At 43.2% G+C, this 27,720-nt stretch overlaps 1 protein-coding gene across 1 annotated transcript; it reads left to right on the top strand.

Moving 5' to 3' along the window:
• Positions 1-295: 295 nt before the first annotated feature.
• Positions 296-27,511, top strand: LOC120234135 (saccharopine dehydrogenase-like oxidoreductase; the record flags this gene model as incomplete). Its single annotated transcript, XM_039235800.1, has 9 exons — positions 296-425; positions 4,568-4,617; positions 18,102-18,232; positions 19,597-19,714; positions 20,438-20,557; positions 20,650-20,706; positions 23,562-23,673; positions 25,048-25,129; positions 26,905-27,511. Coding segments are annotated over 9 exons (906 nt in total), but the record flags the coding sequence as incomplete, so codon positions are not given.
• Between the last annotated feature and the right edge of the window lie 209 nt (positions 27,512-27,720).

Here is a 27,720-nt window from a genome sequence, read left to right as displayed (position 1 = left end):
GAGAGAGGCAAACCATGAGAGACTCTTGAATGCTGACAAAAACTGAGGACTGATGGATGTGGGGGGGAGGCGGGGATGGGCATGGAGGAGGACACTTGTGGGGATGAGCACTGAGTGTTATGTGGAAACTAATTTGACAATAAACTATTTGTAAAAAAAAAAATTAAAAAAATTGTCAAAAAAAAAACCCCAAAAAACAAAATGCAATTGCTTTGTCTTTTAAGGTCTCTCATTTAATACTGATTTAAATATTTCTGTATAACTCTGATTCAGGTTTTTGTTCCGCATTTTTTAGTTTCTGGAACTAATGTATTGGAAGTATCATGAGAAAGCTGCAGAAAAGGGGGCTTATATCATTGGAAGCAGTGGCTTTGATTCCATTCCAGCAGACCTGGGAGTTATATATACCAAAAGCAAGATGAACGGTAATTAATATATGCCAAAAACAAGATGAATGGTAATTATCAATCAAGAAGCAATAAGTGAATTTACAGTAGAAAGTCTTCATGTTCGTAAGTATGGAAGAGAAACAGAACTATCAGTGGGTAATGTTAAAACACATGCTTTGTTTTTAGTATAGCTATAATTGTTATAAAATGTGATGGGGTGCCTGGGGGTCCCAGTCGGCTAAGCATCTGACTCTTGATCTCAGCTTAGGTCTTGGTCCCAGGTTGTGGGTTCAGGCCCTTTTTTGGGCCTTGTGCTAGGCATGAAGCCTACTTAAAAAAAAAATGCTACTGACCCTATTTTTTGAGATGTGGTTAGTACTGTGCGTGTTCTAGTGGGGAATTATCCATTGTCTCAATTTAGTTATGGTTAGAGCTGTCCATTTCTGGAAAAAGAATTTCTGACAGCCATTGTAAATTCAAACTTGCTTGGTTTAGGAATTAACACATTTAAGAATATAATTTATATAGCTATTATAATTGAAGGCTTAAAAATTTTATAATCAACAAAGCTAAGAAGCATTGAACAAATATTTTCACTTCTATTTCACGCCATTTGTAAAAGGAAACAATAAGTTAAGAAGGGAAAAAATCATGCTTATTGGGCAGCACATCATACTGAGATTGGAACAACATGGAGGAATGAGCCTGTGCCTGAGGAGGGATGACACGCAGCTACGCGAAGCGTTCTATGTATTTGAGACAACAGGTGTTGGCGAGGATGTGGAGAAAAAGGAACCCTGTGCACTGTTGGTGGGAACGCAAACTGGTGCAGCTGCTGTGGGACATAGCAGGGAGATGCCTCAAAAAGTTAAAAATAGAGGAGCGCCTGGTTGGCTTAGTCGGTTAAGCGTCCGACTTTCGCTTAGGTCATGATCTTGCCGTTCGTGGGTTCGAGCCTCGCATCGGGCTCTGTGCTGACTGCCAGCTCAGAGCCTGGAGCCTATTTCAGAGTCTGTATCTCCCTCTCTCTCTGACCCTCCCCTGCTCACGCTCTCTCTTTCTCTCTCCTAGAAATAAAAAAAAAAAAAAAAAAAGCAAGTACACACTAGGAATTTACCCAAATGGTACAAGACACCAACCATTTCAGAGGGATGCCTGAGCCCTCTGTTTATTGCCGCACGAGTTACAGCAGCCAAGATAGGGAAGCAGCCGCATGTCCGCTGATGGATAGATGGATGAAGATGTGTGCACACACCCACATAGATAGATATGGATATATGTGTGTATATACACACGTGCACACACTGGAATATTACTCGGTCATAAAAAATAATGAAATCTTGCCATTTGCAACAACATGGATGAAGCTAGAGAGTATAATGCTAAGTGAAGTAAGTCAGTCAGAGAAAGACAAATACTATATGATTTCACTCATGTGGAATTTATGAAACAAAACAAACAAGCAAAGAGGGAAAAAAGAGGCAAACCAAGAAACAGACTCTATTTTTTTTAATGTTTATTTATTTTTGAGAGAGAGCACGAGTGGAGGAGGAGCAGAGCGGGAGACACAGAATCTAAAGTAGGTTCCAGACTCTGAGCTGTCAGCACGGAGCTTGACAGGGGGTCAAACCCATGGACCACGAGATCATGACCTGAGCTCAAGTCGGACATTTAACTGACTGAGCCTTCCAGGTGCCCCGAAATAGACTCTTAACTATAGAGAACACACTGATTGGTCACCAGAGGGGAGGTGGTGGGGAGTGGAGTAAATAGGTGATGGGGATTAAGGAATGCACTTGTGATGAGCACTGGGTGATTACCATAAAAATCTAAAAAAAAAAAAGAAATGAATGGTAGCAATAGATACACAATTAAAAAAAAATTGCAGAGTTACTAAACTTCCAGAGTTGATGAAAAATGCCCGCTCTACTCCACTGAGAAAATGAACAAAGTTCTTGGTCTTAACAGCTCTTGAAAAGCTTTTTGATGCAAATAATACTAATTTAGAATTAAAAACCCTTTATTTTATTAAAAAAGGGGGAAAAGTAAATACTATGGTAAAACAATGAAAGTTACTAATGTCATGCTTATTTTAAAAGGGTCCATGTAGAAAATGGCACAAAACAGGTAACTCCAGTGTCCTAGGAACCGTTCCAGAGCTGAAACGGTTGGAAAGTGTATCCGTTTATATTAAAAAGTTATCATAGCTCTGAAACCGAAGCCCCAGACAGATAACACTTAAAAGGATAGCACCGAATAAGGCTCCAAAGCAGTCTTGCTTGGTGAAATTAGTAGTAAAAAAAAAATGCTAAATAAAATTTTAATAAATATTCAATGGCATTTTAAGAGAATAATATATTGAGACCAAGGTATATTCAGAAGTTATGTAATCACCACATCAGAATATCAAAGATGAAAAGCTGTATGACCATCTCAGTAAATCATTTGAAAATTCTTCCCATTTGATGATTCAGAGTTTTAGGAATTTAGGAATAGAATATTTATTCACATAATAAATGTCAGAAGGCAATAGCCAATATCATACTCAGTGACAAAGCACTAGAACTATTCCCAAAAAAAAAGAACGTGAATTGAACATCTTTAAAGCATTCAGTCTTGCAGTCATGAACTTGGGTCTCCATTGATCAAAAATACTCTTTTAAATCTGTAAATTTTAGACATTTTGTTCATGATAGTTTTACATATCTCTTACTAAGGTTGTTTTTAAATATTTAGTAGTTTCCGTTATTTGGAATAGGTCTTTTTTTTTTCTTTTAAGAGAAAAATATTACCTCATGCCTTGTTTAAAAACTTTGTTTTCCTGATCTCACAGTTTGTGGGTTTGAGCCCCATGTCAGGCTCTATGCTGCCAGCTCAGAGCCTGGAGCCTGCTTCAGATTCTGTGGCTCCCTCTCTCTCTGCTCCTCCCCCATTCATGTTCTGTCTCTCTCTATCTCTTAAAAATAAATGTTAACAAAGATTTTTTTAAACTTTGTTTTCAGGTACCAAAACCTAAGAGTCAGTGTTTTAACAAGTGCCCCAGCTGATTGATTGATACAAGTGGGCCACACTTTATTGCATGCTCCCTTCGGTGGTCCATGTTCTTTCTATGGACAGGCTAGATCACAGAGCTGTAAATCCCGACTGCGTTCTCTTAGCAACCCACAGAGTCCTCTCAGTGACTTGTATGCAATGATCTGGTGGTCCCCTGGCGATATTTATATGGCTGTAGTCTCACCACTGTGGATGACGTGGTTATTCATTATCTTTCTGTGTCAGCTTTCTAGGGCCCCATAATTTAGTCCTACCTAGGAATTAAAACGAGGAACACTGTCTTCTTAAGAAATTGATATATATTTTTTTTAAGTTTAAAGAGAGCACGTGTGTGCACAGGAGGAATAGAAAGGGGCGGGGGAGAGCCTAGGCAGGCTCCACACTATCAGCACAGAGCCCAATGTGGGATCTCAACTCATGAACCATGAGATCATGACTGAGTCAAAATCAAGAGTCAGACACTTAACCGACTAAGCCACCCAGGCACCCCTTGATATATTTCATATGACCAGATTTTGAAAATTCATGCATTACGTTTTTCTTTTGTCTTACTGCTCGTGATCAATTATGTAACCACTATGCCCATACATTAGTCCCAATGGTCACTGCTTTGGTTTTCTATTATTATGTATACTTATTTTTATTTCATTTTAACAGCCTTACTTTAAGTATTTTAGAAGCCATCACACAGGTCATTTTGATAGGTTTTCTGTGCATTCGTTGTAAATCACTACAACTAAGCCTCTTGAAATTAGTCATACTGGAGAGGAGAGTTCATCCCACAGATGCAGTTTTGAGAACTGTGTCCTCATGGCCTTCCATACTGAGTGAGCCTTGTTGAAAGAGGTTTTTAGTGTTTTCAGTCTGAATACCAGGAACGATGTTATTAGTACCAGCGCTTAGAGCTTATTCTAAATGATTCTTTCTGACAGCCTACCTGGCTTCGGTTGCTTCTAAAGTCTCTTCCAGTAACACAACAGAACTGTCACCAGTATCGATTTTCTGACTGTATCAGCTACAGGCTTGGTAAATGCGGTCCTCAAAGGGACAGGAATAGTTTATTACTGTATGTCTTGGTTACATAGATCTTACTCGGTTTTATGTTTGCTCTTCTACTCTTTTAGGTATGCTGACGGCTGTGGAAAGTTTCCTGACTATACATTCCGGACCTGAGGTTAGTTTTTCTGTTTGTCAGGTGATTTTTTTAAAGTTAATATTAAAAATATTTTGGAAATAAGTTACATTAAAAAAGAACATTTTAGGGGCACCTGGGTGGCTTAGTCGGTTAAGCATCTGACTTCGGCTCAGGCCGTGATCTCGCAGTTCATGGGTTCGAGTCCTGCATCAGGCTCTGTGCTCACAGTTCAGAGCCTAGAGCCTGTTTTGGATTCTGTGTCTCCCTCTCTCTCTGCGCCTCTCCTACTCACGCTCTGTCTCAAAAATAAACATTTTAAAAAAATTTTGGAAATGATACATGCCTCCTGAAAAATATTTAGACTAATATCCTATGCATGTGTAATATATGAAAGTTCCTATGTTTAATTTTAAAAAGTAAATGATAGATTACTGGGAATTACTTAGACTTAAGATAGAATTTTGTTAAAAACAACTGCTTAGCCCATTGTATTAGAACGAGATACCAGCATCCCAACACTGAATTATCTATTGTCCTTGTGCAATAAATGTTGTCAGCCAACGTGATTGTCACCTTAGTGTCAGTCAGCACACTCCTGTTATCTGCCTCACTTGGAGTGAGGTGCTATTGTGGCCATAAAAAAATATATATGGTGTAATTACTGAATTTATAGTTTATTTGGGAACCTAAGACAGTTGTGTTTCTGAGAGGACCATGCTTTTTGATAGTACTTTTATTGCCAGTAGTGTCTGACCCAATCCTAGGTCTTCACCTGAGGCTTCATAAGTATTGTTGTCTTTAAAACACATTCATTCAACAAACACTCAGTAGTTGTGCACATGTATACAGTAATGCAAGGTGATGTGACACATAAATGAGTCCAATGCAAACCTGTCCTTCAAGACAAAATAATTCAGCTTGGCAGGAGATGGAAACTAAAGGGATGAGATGAAATACTATTGGATTCTGAGGATGGAGAGTACATCTAGCTGGGGGGCCAGAGATAAGACCTGTTATTTATGTTTTTATATTTTATATATATTTTTAATGTTTAAGCTTATTTATTTATTTTGAGAGAGAGAGAGACAGCGTGAGCAGGAGAGAGGCAGAGAGAGAGAGAGAATCCCAAGCAGGCTCCACACTGTCAGTGCAGAGCCTGATGGAAGGCTCGACCTCATGAACTGTGAGATCATGACCTGAGCCGAAACCAAGAGTCAGACGCTTAACTGACTGAGCCACTCAGGGCCCCCCAGAGGTCAGAACTGTCAGAGGCTGTGGCATGGACTGACGCTCAGAGGTTGATGCTGTGGAGATGGGACACAGGAGAGGGAAGCGTAGGCGCAGGACGTGGGTGTGGGACGGTACAGAGTCAGGTGGGAGGGCTGGCTGTAGTCGTCTGGATCGTGGGTTCAGAAGAATAAACACAAAGAATTATAGAAACATGCTAAAATTCGTGGGGAAAGGGGCACCTGGGTGGCTCAGTTGGTTAAGCATCTGACTTCGGCTCAGGTCATGATCTCGTGGTTCATGGGTTTGAGCCCCGCATCGGGCTCTGTGCTGACAGCTCAGAGCCTGGAGCCTGCTTCCTATTCTGTGTCTCCCTCTCTTGCTGCCCCTCTCCGCCTCAAGCTCTGTCTCTCTCTGTCTCAAAAATAAATAAACATTAAAAAAATAATAATAAAATTTGCAGGTAAAGAGCATGCCCACTAGTGTCTCAGAATAAAGGGAGGGGATAGTGGGCCTGGGGAACTGGGAAGGCCTCCTAGAGGCCTTGCTGAGTTTAGCCTTGAAGAGCAAACACCATGTGGAAGGTCAGAGGCAGGGACCTGAACTAGGCCTCAGGAACAAGCGTGGAGGACATGCTTAGAGCTGTGGGGAGCATGCTCAGCCCGGTTTTTTAATTTTTTTTTATTTTATTTTTTTAATATAAATATGTATTTTATTTTATTTATTTTGTTTTACAAATAGTTTATTGTCAAATTAGTTTCTACATAACACTCAGTGCTCATCCCCAAAGTGCCCTCCTCCATGCCCATCCCCCCCTCCCCCCCACATCCATCAGTCCTCAGTTTTTGTCAGCATTCAAGAGTCTCTCATGGTTTGCCTCTCTCCCTTTCCCCCACCATTTCCGCCCTTCTTCTCCCCCTTGTTCCTCCGTCAAGTTCCTCCTAATCCTCCTATACGTGCAAACATATGATATTTGTCCTTCTCTGCCTGACTTATTTCGCTCAGCATAACACCCTCAAGGTCCATCCACGTTGCTACACATGGCCAGATTTCATTGTTTCTCATTGCCATGTAGTATTCCATGGTATAGATAAACCACATCTTCTTGATCCATTCATCATGCTCAGCCCGGTTTAAACCAACAGAACTGAAAACGAATCTACTGATTTGTGTAACCAGTGTCTGCAAGTAGATAATATGGCTGCATCTAGATGTTCAGATGGTATTATTAGACCTCTTCCTCCCCCACGCCCAAATCCTGTGTTTCTGTCTCTTTCATCACTTCTGGGTTTGTCTGCATTGGCTTCCAGAGTGCAGAGAAGGTGCTGGCAGTCTTGGGTACACATTGTCCTTAATGGTCCTCATTTCCTGGGACCGGAGCTGATGTATTGCGTGATGGGGAAGTGCTGGGCCACTTGGCTGTTCTTGGACCAGTCAGTGTCATGGAGTAGTCAGATTGCCCAGGTGGTCATGGGGGTCTGGAGAGAGGCCCATAGAGTCAGTCTCATCCATACAACATGGTACAAGTTCCAGAAGGGAAAGAGACTTTCAGAGGCAGAAGATTGTGGGGAACTGCTGACTGGGAGAGTCGGACAAGAGGCTTCTTTTGAAAGAACAGTGGGAGATGCAATTGGAAAGACGAGGTAGAGGTAGTGAGGGTGTCTTCCCTTTCCTAGAGGAATAGGAGAGACCCTGAGTGGGTGGTTCTCACTGAGTCGGGTCAGGAGTCCCTCCTAGAATGTACAGATTTTGAACCTGGATTGCCTGGGCTTGAATTCTGGCCCTGCCACTTACCAGGGACATGACCGTGGGCAAGCCAGTGGTACTTCCCTCATCTCTAAAAGGAGGCGTTCAGTGTGTCTATTCCGTATGGTCACTACGAGGCTTACATTAGTCAACGAATATAAATCAGAGCTGTGGTTGGCAGGTGGCAAGTTGCTCAATAAATGTTATTTAGTATTATTAATATTACTGGAACTTAAAATTGTGGCTTCACTCAGGACAGAAGGAGGCGAAGCATCCCTATCAGTGCATCCCCTTTCACTCCCCAAAGGCAGAGTCCACGGGCTCAGGGTTACAGGGACGGGGAAATTGCGACACCCTGAGTCATGAGCTGCTCTCGTGCCCCCCCTTTATCTTCTGTTTCCCCTTGAGCTTTTTCATTTTAAAAGAAACATTGTATCACAGACTGTGTGTCTGGTCAGAAAGCAAGACTCAGAGACTTTCAGAGGGTTGAAATCCTGTTCTGTAGAAGGGCGCTGTCCGGGAGATCCTCCCACAGCGGTGAAAACGGCCCGCGCGTGCTGCGTGTGGCTTCCACGCGGACTGGCTGGCTGAGCTCTAGAGCAGTCCAGGGGCCTCTTCCGTGTCCTGCAAGCCAAGGATGGTTTCTGGGTATTTGAAGGGCTGCCACAGAAACATATGTAGTAAAACCTAAAAATCTGACCTTTCGGAGCCAGGATGCCAACCTGTCCTAGACAACATGTGCTTTAGACCACAGCGCAGTTATGCTCGAGGTCAGTGAAAAAGTGATGTGGGAAGCCCTGTCCATTTAGGCATTATGGAATCTATTTTAAATTTGTGTCATCAACCCAGAGCTCTCTTCTAAACTCAGACTTGAAACATCCCATCACGTAATTGACATCTCCACTTGAACTTGATAGACGTGCAAACTGTGCTTTTTGTCCATAGCCCACCTCCTGTTTTCCCTTCTAAGTGTGCTCCACCCTCAGCTCATTTGTATCCATTTCGGTAGGTAGCGATGCGTCCGTCCACGGATTCGGGTCAGGTGGTAGGATCATCGCTCTCTTTGTCCCCTGAAACCCGAGTCCAGTCTGTCTGGAAATCCTGTCGATTCTGCCTCCGAGATCGCTTTTCACCATGTCTCTTCCTGCCACCCTGTTCTTGCTGCCACCTGTCCCTGTACACCTCGACACAGCAGCCTGGGTGATCCTTTTCAGACATAACCCGGTCACGTCCTTCCTCGGCTCAGAATTCTGTAGTGGCTCCTGACTGCATCCGGAGTGCGAGCCAAACGTCCTTCCAGCGAGTGATTATAACTGATCTGGCCCCAGTTAGTCTCCAGTCTCCTCTCCCACGGAATGTCCCTCATTCATTCTTCATTTTTTAAAAAGTTTATTTATTTTGAGAGAAAGAGAGAGAGACAGGATGAGTGGGCGAGGGGCAGAGAAAGAGGGAGGCAGAGATCCCAAGCAGAGCCCCATGTAGGGCTTGAACTTACTAAACTGTGAGATCATGACCTGAGCTGAAACCAGGAGTCTGACGTTCACCCGACTGAGCCACCCAGACGCCCCATATATTCATTTTTTATTGAGCTTATCATCCTCTCTGGAATGTGAGCACCACAAAAAGAAGGCTCCTTGTCTGTTGAATTCACCAAGCATCTAGAACAGTGCTGGTCACATAGTAGGAGCTCAGTTAGTGTTTGTTGGCTGACTTGAGTGGATGAGGCTAACTTTACCTTAATTCCAAAACTCTATGGGAATAAGTCCAGCACGTAAAAGTACAGTCCAGTTTCATAGGAATATAGAGGTAAAAATCCTAAATAAAATACTAGCAGATTAAAAGCAGTAATACATAAGACGAAGAGCACATTTTGACCAAGTTAATTTTAGAAAAGGATTGTGAGGTTTAACACGATATAATCACTTTGATTCGCCTCACTAGCAGGGTAAAGGAGGACGGGCATAGGATCGTCTCAATAAACAGAAACGGCTTTTGATAAAATGTAACTATTCACGATTAAAATTCACAGCAGGCTAGGAGTGGAAGGGAAGATGATCTTTTATTAAAAAAAAAAAAAAAGCTATATGATACCCAGTGTATAACACTGAAAACTTTTGCTCTGAGTTCAGGAATGACTTGGGAGCCCTCTGAAATTACTTCAGCCAGAGCCTAGCCCGAGTGGTAATCCAGGAAAAAAGAAAAACCGTATACAGATTAGAAAGGAAGAAACAAAACTGTTCTCAGCAGATGATATAATTGTGAGTGTAGAAAAGTCAAAGGAAATCTACAGGTAGCATTATTAATCAACGAGTTTCATAAATTGCTGGAAAAAATTCCTTTTCTCACCTGCCTGCCTTGGCTCGGCTCTCCAGGCTGCCGCACCGGTGAGCGGTGGTGAGAACGGGCAGCCTTGTCTTGTTCTGATCTTAGAAATCTTTCAGACTGTTGCCACTAAGTATGACGTTAGCTGTAGCTTTTCATAGACGTTCTCTGTCAGGTTGAGGACATTTCCTTCTTCTCCTGGTTTGTTGAGTGTTTTTAATGTGAAGAGTGTTTTACCGTATCCAGTGCTTTTTCTGCATTCATCGAGATGGACGTGTGATTTTGTTTTTTACTATCTCCTTACACCGTATTAGTTAAGATTGATTTTCATGTGTGGATCCAACCTTACCCACTAGGCCGTAGTACATAATCCTTTTTCTGTATTGCTGGATTTAGTTTGCTAGTATGTTGTTGATGGTTTTCTATCTATACTCATAAGAAATATTGGTTTTCTCATGATGTCTTTGTGGTTTTAGTATCAGGGTAATTAATACTGGTCTTCAGGGAAGAGTTGTTTTTTTTTGTTTTGTTTTACAAATGATTGGTGTCAGTTCTTTTTTTTGTTTAATTTTTTAATGTTTATTTTTTATTCTTGAGAAAGAGAGAGAGAGAGAGCGTGCGCGCAGGGCAGGGGCAGAGAGAGAGGGAGAGAGAATCCAAAGCAAGCTGCACACTGTCAGCATGGATCCCAGAACCCAACATGGGGCTTGAACCCACAAACCGTGAGATCATGACCTGAGGCTAAGTCAGACACTTAACCGACTGAGTCATCTAGACACCCCTGGGCGTTTTTTCTTTTTTTTCTTGTTTTTAATTAAAAAAATGTTTATTTATTTTTGAGAGACAGAGCACAAGAAGGGGAGAGGCAGAGAGAGGGAGACACAGAATCTGAAGCAGGCTCCAGGCTCTGAGCTGTCAGCACAGAGCCTAGCACAGGGCTCGAACTCACGAACCTCAAGACCATGACCTGAGCTGAAGTCAGATGCTTAACCAACTGAGCCCCCCAGGCATCCCAGACATTTCTTTTTTTAAACCCAGTTTGATAATCTCTCCTTTTTAAGTATAGAGCTCAGTTCATTGACATTTAAAGTAATGAAAATAAGGTCAGACTTGAGTCTGCCATCTTGCTGTTTATTTTCTATTTATCCCATGTTTTTTCTTTCCCTGTCCTTTCTTTCCTGTCATCTTTTCATTTAACTATTTGTTAGAATTTCAAAATTAACTTCTCCATTGGCTTTTTAGGTATGCCTCTTAGCATTTTTTATTTTTTATTTTATTTTTTTAAGTTTATTTATTTTGATAGAAAGGGAGAGAGATAGAGGGTGCACAGGGGTGGGGCAAAGAGAGAGAGAATGCATGTGCATGCAAGCAAGGGAGGGGCATAGAGATTGGGAGAGAGAGAGAATCCCAAACAGACTCTGCACTATCAGTGCAGAGCTCAATGCAGGGCTCAAACCCATAAACCATGAGATCATGACCTGAACCAAAGTCAAGAGTCTGACGCTCAACTGACTGAGCCACCCAAGGCGCACTACTTCTAACATATATTTTTTTTAATATAATTTATTGTTAAGCTGGCTAACATACAGTGTGTAAAGCGTGCTCTTGGTTTTGGGGGTAGATTCCCATGATTCATTGCTTACGTACAACACCCAGTGCCCATCACCCATTTTCCCCTCCCCCTCCCCCTCCCCATCAGCCCTCAGTTTGTTCTCTGTATTTAAGAGTCTCTTATGGTTTGCCTCCCTCCCTCTCCGGTTTCACTGTTTTTTTTCTCCCTTCCCTACCCCATGGTCTCTGTTAAGCTTCTCAAGTTCCACATAGCTAGCAGATTTTTTGATGTGAAGTCTGCTGACATTCACATCAGTGTTCTCCTTATGTAATTCATTGTTTTTCTATGACTGCTTTGTTTATTTATTTTTAGTGTTTATTTTTGAGAGAAGGAGAGACAGAGCATGACGGGGGGAGGCAGAGAGAGAGGGAGACACCAAATCCGAAGCAGGCTTCAGGCTCTGAGCTGTCAGCACAGAGCCTGACATGGGGCTCAAACCCACAGATTGTGAGATCATGACCTGAGCCGAAGTCGGATGCTTAATGGACTGAGCCACCCAGGCGTCCCTATTATTTTTTAAATGTTTGATAGAATTCATTAATGAGATCATCTGGGCCTGGGCTTTTCTTTGTGGGAAGTTTTTTGGTTATTAATTCAATCTCTCTACTTCCTATAGATTTCCTAGGATTTTCTATTTCCTCTTAAGTCACTTTTGGTAATTTGTGTCTCCATTAGTTTCTTAAACCTGCCGTAACGAACTACTGCAAATCAAGTGGCTTAAACATCTGTTGTTCTCACAGCTCTGGAGGTTCAAAGTTCGAGATGAAGGTGTTGGTGGGCTTGGTTCTTGCAGAGACTGTGAGGGAGAATCTGCTGTGTATTTCTCTCCTGGCTTCTCTTCCTGGGCGTTCTGGGCTTGTAGGTGCTGCGCTCTGATCTCTGCCTCCATCTTTACGTGGCATGTGCCCCATGTGCTTGTCTATGTCCTCATTCACCTTTCTCTAAGGACACCAGTCATTCCAGATTAGGGGCTTACCTACTCCGGTCTGACCTCATCTTAACTACTTATATCCATGGCAACCCAGTTTTCAAATAAGGTCACATTTTAAGGTATTAGCAGTTAGGACTTCAGCTTATGAATTTGGGGAGACAGAGTTCAGTCTGTAACAGTGTCTTTCTCGGAATTTGTCCATTTCATCTAGGTTATCATTTGTTGGCATACAGTTGGTCATAGTATTCCTTTATACTGCTGTTTATTTCTGTAGGGTTGGTAGCAATGTCCCTTCTTTGATTCCTGATATTAGAAATTGAGTTCTCTTTCTCTCTTTTTTTTTTGTCAGTCTCACTAAAAGTTTGTCAAGGTGGTTGATTTCTTCAAAGAAAGAAATTTGGCCTCATTGATTTTTCTCTATTTTTCTATTTTGTTTGATTTATTCACACTCTAGCCTGTTGTTGCTGAGCACAAAGCTGATATAAAAATCAGTTGCATTTCTATATACCAGCTACAGTGAGAAAATGAATTTTTTAAAAAAGAGACTATAATAGCATAGAGAAAATCATGTACCTAAGAATAATAGTAGAAAAATGTGCAGTGTTTCTGTGAAGACAACTGTAAGATGTTATTGGGAGACCTTAAGGGAGACAAATAAATAGAAGAATCCACCATATTCATAGATTGAGGGGACTCAGTTTTGCTAAGATGTCAGCTTTCCTCAAGTTGATTTATAATCCTATATAATTCCAATCAAAATCTGAAAACAGGTTTTTGTTTGTTTTGGTTACAACCTGACAAGTTAATTCTGAAATATATATGGAAATGCAGAGGGCTGAGAATAACTGAGACATTCTTGCAGGAGAGGAAGGCAGAAAGATGCTCTTGGACATCAAGACACATGATTAAGTCAGTGCGTTACATTGGCAGTGGGACATGAGCAGGCCAGTAGAACAAAATAAAGAGCCCAGAGTAGTTCCTGCCTGTGTGAACACATGACTTATGGGAAAGGGGCTTTTCAGGAGATGATGCTGCGCGGCTGGGTGTCCACATGGAGAGAAACGAAACTGGACTCCTACTTTGCATGATGTACAAAAATTAAGTTTAGGTGGATTACAGACCTGAATGTGAGAGGCAACAACAGTAGAGCTTTTAGAAGATGATGTGTACTTCATGGCCTAAGGGTTGGGAATGGCTTCTTTTTTCCCTGCACATTTATTATTTTTTTTCATTGTGGTATAATTGACATATAACCTTAGATTAGTTTCAGTATACAACATAATGATTTGATATTTGTATATACCGCAGTATATTGCAAAATAAGTCTAGGTAACATCCGTCACCATACCTGCTTGCAAATTCATTTTTCTTGTGATGAAAACTTTTAAGATCTTTTTGCAATTTTCAAATATGCAATACTTATGTACTATATAGTCACCAGGCTCTATAGGGAATGGCTTCTTAAAAGAGACACAGAAGGCTTTAAATAAAGAAAAAGTGATGATTTGTATACATTTAAAATGGAGAATATCCGTTTATCAGAAGATACTATTTACAAAATGGAAAGGCCAGGTACAGAGTAAGCATTCTTTCTTTGTTTTTTAAGTTTTTTATTTTTTTAAATGTTTATTTTGGGGGAGGGGCAGAGAGAGAGGGAGGGAGACAGAATCCCAAGCAGGCTCTGCACTATCAGCACAGAGCCCAACTCCAGGCTCAAACTTCCGAACCGTGAGATCATGACCTGAGCTGAAATTGAGAATTGGACACTTAACTGACTGAACCACCCAGCCACCCCTTAAAATTTTTACTTTTCATTCAGTACAGTTAACACACAGCGTTCTATTAATTTTGGGCGTACAGTACGGTGATTCAGCACTTCCGTATGATACCCGGTGCTCATCACAGCAGATGGGCTCCTTAGTCCCCATCACCCGTGTGACCATCGCCCCATCAGCCTCCCCTCTGGTGACCGGCAGTTTGTTCTTTATAGTTAAGAGTCTGTTTCTTAGCTTGTCTCTCTCTTTTTTCCTTTGCTTGTTTGTTTTGTTAAATTCTACATGAGTGAAATCATATGTAATTTGTCTTTCTCTGACTTATTTTGTTTAGCGTTATACTTTCTAGCTCCATCTATGTCGTTGCAAATTGCAAGATTTCATTCCTTCTTATGGCTGAATAATATTCCAGTGTGTGTGTGTGTGCGTATCTCACATCTTCTTTATCCATTCATCGATCTGTGGACACTTTGGCTCCTTCCATAATTTGGTTATTGTAAATAATGGTGCAATAAACATAGGGATACATGTATCCCTTTGAATTCATGTTTTTATATTTTGAGGGTAAATACCCAGTATAGTGTGATTACTGGATCATAGGGTGGTTCTATTTTAAACTTTTTGAGGAACCCCCATGACTGTTTCCCACAGTGGCTGCACCAGTTCACATTCCCACCAACTGTGCACGAGGCTTCCTTTTTCTCCACATCCTCGCCAACACCTCTTGTCTTTTTGATTTTAGCCATTCTGACAGGTGCGAGGTGATATCTCACTGTGTTTTCAATTTGTATTTTTCTCATGATGAGTGATGTTGAGCACGTTACCATGTGTCTGTTGGCCATCTGGATGTCTTTGGAGAAATGTCTGTTAATATCTTATTCCCGTTTTTTAACTGCATTCTTTTGTGGGGTTTTTTGTTTTGTTTTTTTGGGGTTTTTTTTGTAGATGTTGGATACTAACCCTTTATTGGATATGTCATTTGCAAGTATCTTCTTCCATTTAGTAGGTTGCCTTTTAGTTTTGTTGATTGTTTCCTTCACTGTGCAGAAGCTTTTTATTTTGACGCAGACGCAATAGTTCATTTTTGCTTTTATTTCCCTTGTCTCGGGAGATATATCTGGAGAAAGGTTAACTATGGCTGATGTCAGAGACTTTATTGCCTACACTCTCTTCTAAGATTTATGGTTTCAGGTCTCACATTTAACTCTTTAATCCATTTTTGAGTGTGTTTTTGTGCATGGTGTAAAAAGTGGTCCAGACTCATTCTTTTGCATGTCTCTGTCCAGTTTTCCCAACACCATTTGCTGAAGGCACTGTCTTTATTCCTTTGAATATTCTTTCCTCCTTTGCCAAGGATTAATTGACCATATACTTGTGGGTTTATATCTGGGTTTCCTATTGTCTTCTGATCTAAGTGTCTGGTTTTGTGCCAATACCATACTGTCTTGATAACTACAGCTTTGTAATAACAGTTTGAAGTTTGGAATCATGATGCCTCCAGCTTTGCTTTGCTTTTTCAGGATCTCTTTGGCTATTTGGGGTCTCTTGTGGTTCCATACACATTTTAGGATTGTTAGTTCCAGTTCTGTGAAAAATGCTTCTGGTATTTTATAGGAATTCCATTAAATGTGTAGATTGCTTTGGATAGCATAGACATTTGAACAATATTTGTTCTTCTGATCCATGAGCATGGAATGTCTTTCTGTTTCTTTGTGTCTTCTTTAATTTCTTTCATTTGTGTTTTATAGTTTCCAGGGTACAGTTCTTTCCCCTCTTTGGTTAAGTTTATTCATAGATATTTTATTTTATTTTTGGGGGATTGTTTTCTTAATATCTCTTTCTGCTGTTTCATTATTGGTGGATACAAATGCAACAGATTTCTGTACGTTAATTTCTGTCCTGTGACTCTACTGAATTCATTTATCAGTTGTAGCAGTTTTTAATTTTTTTTTGATGTTTTATTTATTTCTGAGAGGGAGACAGCGTGAGCAGGGGAGGGGCAGAGAGAGAAGGAGACAGAGAATCTGAAGCAGGCTCCAGGCTCTGAGTTGGCTGTCAGCACAGAGCCTGACACAGGGCTTGAACCCACGAACCATGAGATCATGACCTGAGCTGAAGTTGAATGCTTAGCCGACTGAGCCACCCAGGCGCCCCATTTCTAGCAGTTTTTGATGGAGTCTTTTGGGATGAATAGATATAAATCAAAAGTTTTACTTCTTCCTTACTGATTTGGATACCTTTTCGTTTCTTTTTCTTGTCTGATTGCTGTGCCTGGCACTTCTGGTACTATGTTGAATAAAAGTTTTGAGAGTGGACACTCCTCTCTTGTTCTTGACCCTCTCGGCTTTTCCCTCTTAAGGATCATGTTAGCTGTAGGTTTTCATATGTGGCTCGTGGTATGTTGAGGGATGTTCCCTCTTGACCCACTTTATGAGGATGTTTATCATGAATGGATGTTGTACTTTATCAAGTTCTTTTTCTTCATCTGTTGAAATGATCCAACAGTTTTTACTCTTCCTCTTACTGATGTAATGTATCTTGTTGATTGATTTGTGAATATTGAGCCGCCCTTGATCCTGGGAATAAATCCCACCTGATCCTGGTAAATTTGACTTTTTACATGTGCTTATGGACTCAGTTTGCTAGTGTTTTGTTGATGGTTTTGCATCCATGTCCATCAGAGCTATTGGCTTATGGTTCTTTTCTTGGGAGGGTAGTGTCTTTATCTGGCTTTGGTGTCCTGGTGACACTGGCCTCAGAATGAGCTTGGAAGTTTCCCTTTCTCTTCTCTTTTGGATAACTTGAGAAGAGGTATTTGGTAGAATTCACCTGTGAAGCTCTCTGGTCCTGGGCTTTCGTTTGTTGGGAGTTTTTTTGTTTTGTTTTTTGTTTTGTTTTGTTTTGTTTTTACTGATTCAGTCTCCTTGCTGGTAATTAGTCTGTTCAAATTTTGTTTCTTCCTGCTTTAGTTTTGGTAGTTTATGTGTTTCTAGGAATTTATCTATTTCTTCCAGGTTATCCAATTTGTTGGCATGTAGTGTTTCATAATATTCTCCTACAATTGTATTTCTGTGGTGTTGGCTATTTCTCCTCATTGGTTTTGTTTCAATCTTTTCTCTCTTTTTTTTTTCTTTGATGATTCTGGCTATCTGGCTGGTTTATCAATTTTGTTGATCTTTTCAAAGAAAGAGTTCCTGGTTTCATTGATCTGTTCTATTGTTTTTAGTTTCTAGATCATTTATTTCCGTTCTAAATTTTTTTAAGTTTGTTTATTTTGAGAGAGAATGGGAGAAAGAGGGGGGGAGAGAGAATCCCAAGCAGGCTCCGCGCTGTTAGTGTGTATAAATGTGCTTATGAACACATCTTGAAATTTCAGGGAATCGACATAGGGATCAGAATTAGAAAGGCTAATTTTGAAGGAATAGGACCATTTGGTTGGGTGACAATGAAGAAGTAGACCTCGGCATATTAAAAACAGCATATGATGGTAGGAAAGCAGAAGGAGCACATGTTGGTGTAAATATCAAATATGATCAAGCTAATGAGGGTTAGTGCTATCTGAAAGTTACTCTCAAGATTATTAAGTAAGGGATTATGGCTTCTTCAAATAGATGGAATGTTCTTCGTAAACAGTGATACATTCCTTGGTTTTACATGTCAGTAATGGTCCCTTAAGATGTGTTTCTTTTTCTTTTTGTTTTTTTAGACAACAGATTTTCTTTTTAAAGTTCATCTGTTCTGAGAGAGAGAGGGAGAGAGTGAGCATGAGGGAGGGGCAGAGAGAGAGAGAGAGAAAATCCCAAGCAGGTTCCTGATGCAGGGCTCAGTCTCATGAACCATGAGATCATGACCTGAGCCAAAATGGAGTCGGATATTAAGACGTGTTTCTTTAACTCCTGAATTATTTTCTCAGGGGCTGTGTGTACACGACGGCACCTGGAAGTCAGCAGTTTATGGTTTTGGAGATCAGAGTAATTTGAAAAAACTACGAAAAGAGTCAAATCTGAAACCTGTCCCAATTGTTGGTCCAAAATTGAAAAGAAGGTATATTCACTCACAATCTGTTGTTTAGTATATCTGGTCTAAGTATGTTGTTGCTGGTCTGATTATTAATAATAAAGTATGCTGCTAGAAAGACCTGAGACTGTTTTATAGTGAGTTCGAGATTGCCTTCATAGCTGTGTAAAGTATAATTAATGCAGTGTTCTAAGCTCAAGTGCTTTGTATATATTAATATATTTGGACTCAGGGAGAAAATAAATTTGTGCCTTTTCACTATCAAAATCAAACATCAGTTAAAGTTGATGCAATAAAACCACCATCTTAAAGTGTGACGATCTTGTGTGGATTATCCGTTAAGAACCCTCTTCTGTGAAAACTTTATACGTGAGAATTCCAAATGTCTATTAGAGTCTGGCGGTTGAAATGAATCTCTTCTAGGGAAATTGGTGGGATCAAACATAGTTACACCCTGTGACGTGCCCTTGGTATGCTGTCCCTCTTGTCACGTGTTTGGTGTCAGTGTAGAGAACACAGGACAGATAGTGAAGGAAATTTTAATTAAGGGCAGATCTGTCATCGTTGTCGTTATTACTGCCCCAAGACATGTTGAATGTTTTGTTTTTTTACCTACTAAATAGTTTTATTCTTTATTTTTTATAGTTTATTGTCAAGTTGGTTTCCATACAACACCCAGTCATCTCCACAAGTGCCCTCCTCCATGCCCATCACCCCCCTTCCATTCCCCCCACCCCCATCAGCCCTCAGTTTGTTCTCAGTATTCAAGAGTCTCTCATGATTTGCCTCCCTCCCTCTCCCCAACTATTTTTTCCCCTTCCCCTCCCCATGGTCCTCCGTTAACTTTCTCCTGTTCAACTTATCAGTGCAAACATATGGCATCTGTTGTCCTCTGCCTGACGTATTTCACTTAGCATAACACCCTCAAGATCTATCCACATTGCTACACATGGTCAGATTTCATTCTTTCTCATTGCCATGTAGTATTCCATGGTATAGATAAACCACATCTTCTTGATCCATTCTTCTTTTGATGGACACTTAGGCTCTTTCCATGTTTTAGCTATTGTGGAGAGTGCTGCTATGAACATTGGGGTACATGTGCTCCTATGCTTCAGCATTTCTGTATCCCTTGGGTAAATTCCTAGCAGTGCTACTGCTGGGTCATAGGGGAGTTCTATTGTTAGTTTCCTGAGGAACCTCCACACTGTTTTCCAGAGGGGCTGTACCAGTTTACATTCCCACCAACAGTGCAGGAGGGTGCCCGTTTCTCCACATCCTCGTCAGCATCTAGAGTCTCCTGATTTGAAACGTTGAATGTTTTATTCACAAATTCACCAAATTAGCTGTCAGCGGAGAAAATGCACCATATTCACGAGTCTGTCTTGCAGGTGGCCAGTTTCTTACTGCCAAGAGCTCTGCAGCTATTCGGTCCCTTTCCTGGGAGCAGACATGTCTGTGGTGAAGCGGACGCAGCACTACCTGCACGAGAAGTTAGAGCAGTCCCCTGTAAGTGTGCCCCACTTCGTTGTTAACATGTGCACCGTGTTTGTCACAGCGCCCCGACTATGTCATGTCGGTTTTTCACGTTTCTAAAGCAAAACAGGAAGGCCCGCAAACGATGTTTCAGCTTCTGGAAGTGTACGGAAGGAACGAGGAGTGGATAGCCTCCCCTGCAGTTCAGCCCTGGCCCGCCCTGGCCCTTGTCAGCGAGACAGAACAGCAGCAGATTTGTCCGAAGTGCTGGGGTCGTGAGCCCCACCCACCCGTTTAGGGTTCTAGCTGCTAGAATTCCCTCTTGCCCGTGGACATGTCTGGGCTCTTCTGTCTTTGCCACCCCCCACCCCCACCCCCGGAGTGTCATCTTACTCCTTTCGGTGAGACTCCCACTTTTGAGGACAGTGTATTTCAATTAAAGGACTAGTTTCTCACTGAAGAGGTTGTAGGTAGACTCTACATCCTATAATGTGTGATCACGACATTTAGCTACATTCTTGCGGACTTTTGTGTTCAGGCAGAGGAAGCCAATTACCATTTGCAATGATTTCTTCAAAAAACAGGCTCCCCATGTCTGGTTTCTGAACAGGCCTTTAGAACATAACACGTTCCTGAGTGGACAGTGCTTTTGCTCAGTATTGATGAGTGCAGAGGAAGTTACAAGTAGCTGACACGCTTGTGCCACCGAGTCTATGGATGCAGGGGTGGCAGCCTGATTCTCTGCCCCTCACCCAGGTCCAGTACGCCGCTTATGTGAACGTGGGAGGCCTCACCTCTGTTATTAAGCTGATGTTTGCGGGACTTTTCTTTTTATTCTTTGTGAAGTTTGGCATTGGAAGGCAACTCCTCATAAAAGTAAGTGACATTTTAATGAAATTAGGTCTTTACTAGTATTTTCCTTGAGATTTGAAAAAGTGTCACTGAGGGCTTTTTGTTTTTTCCCTTAGTTCCCATGGCTCTTCTCCTTTGGTTATTTTTCAAAACAAGGCCCAACACAAAAACAGGTAACCCTTTCTTTTGTATACAGTTCTTTAAAATCATAATTTTCCTTAATTTGGTTTTACGTCTCAGTGCATTTACAGTAACAGATAACCCTTGAGGGAGCACTGACTGGGTTCAGAGGTGCTTTTATGTTCTTCACATAAATTACTTAGTCTTTTCAAACACTCCTTAAGGTAGATATTATCTCCACTTTACAAATAAGGAAACTGAGGCACAGAGGCTAAGAACCTTGCCCAAGGCCCTACAGTGAATAATAGCCAAACTGCAGTGAGATCCCATAGTGATCTCAAAAATGTTTAGTCTTCCATGTTTCTCCCCCGCAGGCCACCCTCCCCCTTCCCCCTCCTCCCCCTCACCGCCCTCTCCCATCTCCCTCCCGCCGCCCCCAACACCATCTCCCCCACACCCTCCCGCACCTGCACACCATGGTATCCTCAGTGCACGAGGGCTTCATTTCCACCATGTGGTTGGCGGCCCCTGCGTCCAGTGAGGTCGTCAGCTTTGCCTGCTTGCGCCAGGCACCGCTGGGGGATGGGGGCCCTCACCTTGACTGAGGTGCGTGCCTCCCCCCTTGCTAGAAAGTGCCATCTGCTGTTCCTGTTGCTTGTCATTAGCCATCTGCCCATCTCCTCACAGGGGTTTTTGCACGAGGTGCCGGCGCAACCCTGTGTCTGCGGGTGCCGGCCTCCTGCCTCGAGATGGAGCTGAGAACGCGTGCTGCGCGCCCCCGGTTCCTGTTCTCCGGCCCCGGCCCCGCCCGCACCCTCGCCTTCTTTCCTCCCCTTCACCTCCGCTGCTGACTTCAGCTGTCGCTCGTGGTCTCTCCTGTAATTCTCCACCTGCCCCACCACAGCGTCTTGCCCCGCGTCCCACACGCACCCTGTGTGCTCCCCTCGCTGGAGTCTGTGCCGGGCTTGTAACTGCTAAGTGGGCTGGATGCGCGGAGTCCTGCGTTCTGTTGTCTTTGACGTTACTGTCCTTCTTGAGATTCCGCTTCCCTTGGCTTCTGAGTCCACCGCTCTTCCAGGTGGCCGCTCTGTTCCTCTCCTCCTTCCCTGTACCCTGAGGTGTTGCCCACCCCCCAGGGCTCCGCCCACCCCTCTCTCCCTGCGGCGGAGTCAGCAGGCCTCCTTCGGTCTGCGGGTTACACGCCCACGTGTGCTGGAACGTGATACCGAAAACTGACCGTGTTCAGATCTGAGCTGCTTTTCCCAAACTCTTCTCCTCCTTTACTTCTCGTCTCAGTTGGTGCCGCTGTCACCTGCCCGGTCAGAGATGCAGGCGTCATTCTAGATTTTTCTCCAAACACGTCATACCCACCCCAGGAGGCTCTTACCCTCTCCCTTCTTCCTTTTTCCCTTCCTTCCCCCAACAGCACATAAAAGTTAGCATCTTAACAATTTTTAAGCGCTCAGTGGTGTCAAATCCATATTGTTATTCACATTCGTATTCTGCAAACGCGCGTGGACCTGCAAGCACATCCGTGCCGCCCACAACTGCACCGCCCTCCATCCCCAAACATTTTCCCTGCGAGACTGGACCTGTCCCCGTGGAGCAAGAGCGCGCCTCTCCTCCGTCCCAGCCCCTGGCGGCCTCTGTTCTACTCTCTGTCTCAGTGTGACCGTTCTCGGTGCCTCGTACGGGTGGAGTCACACGTGCCTGTCCCTCTGTGCCTGGCGTATTTCACCCAGGCCACAGCAGGTTCAGATTTCATTCCTCTTTAACCCTGAATAGTAGTTCATTTTCACTATCACACACCACACACACATTCACACTCACAGATACACACTCACAAGGATACACACATGCACATCCCCTGCACACACACACTCCCATACACAAACCCCATACACATGCACACAGACACCACACACACACACACAGACCTCCCCCACACCCTCTACACACCGACGTGCACACACACCTACACACACATTCACTCACAAGAGACACACACATACACACCCATACACCTCCACACAGACACACTCACAAGAGACACACACATGCACAACCCCTACACAATCCCATGCACAAACTCCCCATATGCTCTTTACACACATACACACACAGACAGCCCCCCCCTACAGACGCGCGCGCGCACACACACACCTTATGCATACATACCACATTTCCGTTCGTCCATCCATGGACACTGAGGTTACTTCCACCTTTAGGCTACCGTGAATAATTCTGCTATGAACATGGGTTACAAATCTATCTTCAGGATCCTCCTTTCGGTTCTCGGGGTAAATATCCCGAAGTGCAGTTGCTGGATCCTACGGAAATTCTACTTTTAATTTTTTGAGGAGCCACCAGGCCCTCTGCCAGCGTGCTGCCCACTGGGGGCCCGCGAATGTGCTGGTCGCCCCATCTCCTTGCCAGCGCTTGTGCCCCCGTTTTTTTAAGTTCTAAAACCAGATGACCACGTTCTCCCGTCACCCGCACTCTAAAACACAGACCGCCTCCTGCGTGTCGTCTGAAACTGCCGTTCGGTGGTGCAGCCTCTGCCCAGGCGCCTGCGCCGCGCCCGCGTCCCTCACCACCCACCCCTCCGCGCCGCGCCCGCGTCCCTCACCACCCACCCCCACCCCGCGCCGCGCCCGCGTCCCTCACCACCAACCCCCTGTGCCCGCGTCCCTCACCACCCCCCCCGCCCCCCCCGCGGCGCACGCCGTCACCGAAGCTCGTTCTTAAGGGGATGGTTTCCACCCTGGGCTTAAAGCACAAAGCAGGTTCTGGCCGAACACCCGTGTTTCCCCCGGTGAGCCGTGTCGCAGGGACTAGAAGAGTGCGCTTAGCGTGTCCGGGAGGGAGACGGCGCCTTTAGTAATCCAGCCCTTTGCTCTTTCCTCAGATCGACGGCTCCTCATTTACAATGAGGTTCTTTGGTCAAGGATACAGCCCCGGCTTTGGTCCCGAGAAGGGCAGACCAAATATCAGAATTTGTACTCAGGTGAAAGGACCAGGTATCTCGCATATGACGTAAGAGGGCTGGTGCGTTTACGTGGTTGGAAGGCATCAGGCAGCATTAGGACAGTTTTTCTTAGAGCTTAATTACTTTAGAAATAAATTTGCATAAATTATTTAAATAATAATATAAATTATTCTGTTAAAGGAAGGATTGAAATTATTATAATCTAATTTTATAGGCATATCCCTCCCCCTGGTTTTCTTTATAACTGTGATTTAATAATTCTGAGTTGCATATTTTAATATTAATAAGAAAAGGGGCTGGTTGATAGGTATTCTCATACTCAAGGGGCATTTTAAAGCAGTTTAATTATAACATAAAGCTGTGGGCCACGGTTTCTTTGGAGTCTTTGAACAGCCTGACATTGTAAAATGTGTGTGCCGTGTGCATTTTCCTGGGGAGGGTAAAGGCTTTTGATGGGTGGTTAAAAGGGTCTGTCGCCCAGAGAAGTTCAAGGACATTTGCTGTCGGTTTTACAGAGCTGTGCAGAGACACTCCTGCTTGGGAATTACAGCGTGATTCCAAGTGTAGCTTCCTTCCCCGCTGGCACATCCGTGAGCTCCATGCCACAGTCTCACTCAGGCCAGATGGCAAAGACGTCTCTGTCTTGCCCTCTTTTCAAACTCCCACCAGGCTTTTTAAGATAAATTGAATATATTTTTATTATATGACCGAACTGTAAAGCCTGAAGTCCCACCTGCTTAGAAACTTTTCTTAAAGTTACTCAGTTGTTTTTTCTTCAAGAAATTGAGTTTTTTTAAGTTTATGTATTTATTTTGAGAGAGCGTGAGCTTTAGTCATGGCGGGGAGGGGAGAAAAGCAAGCCTAAGCAGGCCCCACGTTGTCAGTATGGAGCCCGATGTGGAGCTTGAACCCCCAAACTGTGAGATCCTGACCTGAGCCAAAATCAAGAGTCAGACACTTAACTGACTGAGCCACCCAGGCGCCCCGTGAATCTTTTTCTTAGGTGAAGCTTAGGGTGTTAAGAGAGATACAAGGAACGAGGATGTCAGGCTTCAGGGCGGCGGGCACGAGTGTGGACCCGCGGCAGCTGCCCGTGTGATCCTGGCTCAGCCACTGCCTCATTTTGAGTCTGTGCCTCAGTGTCGTCATCTGTGAAATGGGGATAAAAATAGCACTAACATCATTTCATTGTTAGAATTGAGGTTAATAAAGTTAAAGCACTTGGTAACACTTCTTAACACCTACTAAGTACTGTATGGCTGTTAATTCGTAATTTTAAGTGAATAGAGTTTTGTTTTGTTTTGTTTTGTTTTTTTGAGAAAATCCTACTTACCTATAGTTAGATATCAAATCTACCATTTGAGTTTTGGGTGTTGTTGAATGTATTAATGTCTGTCTTCTGCAGAGGCTGGCTATGTGGCCACCCCCATCGCCATGGTCCAGGCAGCTATGACCCTGTTGAACGATGCCTCTGATCTTCCTAAGATGTAAGTCTGGTTTCCTTCTAATTCGAAGATGTCTTTTTCATCTGTGTCATATTTTAGCTTGTTTTGATTCCATTTTCAGGCAGTTGGTCTGCACATAAGCACTCACCTTCCCTCTGATCCAAAGATGAAGGCAAATTAAAACTGTTAAGAAGGACAGTGTCTTAGTGACCTCTGAGAACAATGCAGAGATAAGTGAGAGGAGACAGAGGAGCGTGAGAGTCACATAAGTTGACTTTAGTTCCTTGTAAAAATAGTTCAGATGCGGAGTGAGCTGCTCTATAAAGGTCCCTGTTGTTGAATAGGATTGTCAGGAACCTCCAGTGAGTGCCAATGACACCCGCTGGCTGCGGGAGGCCCGGACACCAAGTGTGGACTGATTCATGACAGCTTGGCCAGATGATTCTCCAGTGGTCTCTTGTTACAGAGCATTTAACTGTTGTGTAGAAGGAGGCCAGCTTTACACGTGAGCAGTAGGCCTTCAGGCTCAGAACCAAATAATGTAGCTACGACCTGAAACAATGTTTAGTAACAAACATAAACATTGTGTAAGGTGAAGTCTCATTAGATTTTTTCAAATAATTCTACAATTGACCTCCTGGGCAGTTGAAAATCCATGTATAACTTTTTAAAGAACTTCTTTTCTAATGTTTGTTTATTTTTGAGAGAGGCAAGAGAGACAGAGTGTAAACAGGGGAGGCTCAGAGAGAGAGGGAGACACAGTATCCAAAGCAGGCTGTCTGTACTGACAGCTCAGAGCCTGACATGGGGCTCGAAGTCACGAACCGTGAGATCATGACCTGAGTCGAGGTCAATGCAAAACTGACTGAGCCACTCAGGTGCCCCATCCATGTGTAACTTTAAACTACCCCCCCAAACTTAACTAGTAGCTTACTGTTGACATATATATTGTATACTATATTCTTAAAAGAAAGTAAGCCAAGGAAAAGAAAATGTTAAGCAAATCATAAGAGAAAATACATTTTTAGTATATACTGTAAAAACATCATGTGTAAGTGAGCCCATGTAGTTCAAACCCATTATTCAAGCATCAACTCTATACCCTTTGAAAATATTTAGTGTTTTATAAATGTTAGTCATTATATTTCTTGTTTTAATTTTTTAAATTTATTTTTGAGAGAGAGAGAGTAAGCAGGGGAGGGGCAGAGAGAGAGGGAGACAGAATCCGAAGCTCCAGGCTCCATGCTGCCAGCACAGAGCCGGACGTGGGGCCTGAACTCATGACCTTTGAGATCATGACCTGAGAAGTCAGAACTTAACCGACTGAGCCACCCAGCGCCCTGTGTTAATCATTATATTTAAAGAACTTTTTCATCCACTTAAAGCCTTATTTATGCTTTCATAATAATTTATTGCCTGAATTTATTTCACTCCGGTCCTTTTTCTATCCTCCTGACTCCAAGGACTTATGAACAGCAGGAGTCCTTTGGGTTGATTGCCCTCACTGTCCCTGGAGCACAGAGCAGTGACCTGGGGGCTGGGCCAGGCTGGGCGGGTGTGCTGGCCGCTGGGAGCACAAGGCAGTGATGTGGGGGCTGGGCCAGGCTGGGCGGGTGTGCTGGGGCCCTGGTGTCTTCCTGATTTTGTAGCTCCTTTGTTCATTGGCTCATTTTCAGAATGGAACCCAGACTTGTCGTGATAGATGAACCGTTCTCGTGAGGGCTGCTGGCTTGAATGCTGCCGCCCCAGCACATCATGCCACCAGAGAGGCAGGGAGACCAGCGCTGTGCGCCTTCTCACCTGTTCTTGTCTTGCAGGGGTGGAGTCTTCACGCCTGGAGCAGCCTTCTTCAGGACGAAGCTGATTGACAGACTCAACCAGCATGGCATCGAATTTAGTGTCATCAGCAGCTCTGAAGTTTAATTTGAAAAATTAACCGAAGATGTAACATGCATGAATACATGGCTTTTTATTTGAAATTTTAAATGTGATAAGCCTGTCTGACCATACGTAAAGAAGAGTGTCCTATCTGAAATATGTACACATTAAAGGCAGGAAATTGTAGTAGCTGTCCCTAAATTTCAAATCTTTGCTGATTTTGTGATTTTATTGCTTGTGAAGTAGAGCTAATATTTACTTTTTCATTGAAGAACTCATGGTCGGTGTTTTTAAGTGAGCTGGCGGGTTGGGGGGGGCCTCCTCGGTGAGGCACAAGCTGGTGTTCATGTACAGTAGTAACTGCTACTCTCCTGGCCTTGATCTTGAGTGGGATCTCCCCTTCTAATGAGTTTCTCTACGTAGTTTGGGCCTCTACCAAAGGAAACCACTTTTTGCTATTTTAGCCTCGTTTGTCACCGATCTACACTAACTGATTTTCTCACACTTACCTAAGTTGAATAATAAAGGAGTGTCACTTGAATAGTGGTTCTGTGTTTGGCCCGAAGTATTTGAGGTGGTGGTGGAAATGGGCCCATTCGTGCTCTCCCCTGCGCACCTGTAACTGGGCCGCCGCGTTTTCACGTGCTTTCTCCGGGTCTGCACCAGTGACTGGTTTTATGGCCCTCGCTGCTAAGTTTCTGTCCATTTCCACTGCCTAACCAGGATTTTCCTCCTGTTTATTTATTTATTTATTT

This window comes from Hyaena hyaena, unplaced genomic scaffold, assembly GCF_003009895.1.
Source record: "Hyaena hyaena isolate Hyena2069 unplaced genomic scaffold, ASM300989v1 scaffold_103, whole genome shotgun sequence".
Classification (NCBI taxonomy): domain Eukaryota; kingdom Metazoa; phylum Chordata; class Mammalia; order Carnivora; family Hyaenidae; genus Hyaena; species Hyaena hyaena.
The sequence above is the reverse complement of the archived record's forward strand: the minus strand, read 5'-3'. Positions and strand labels throughout refer to the sequence as shown.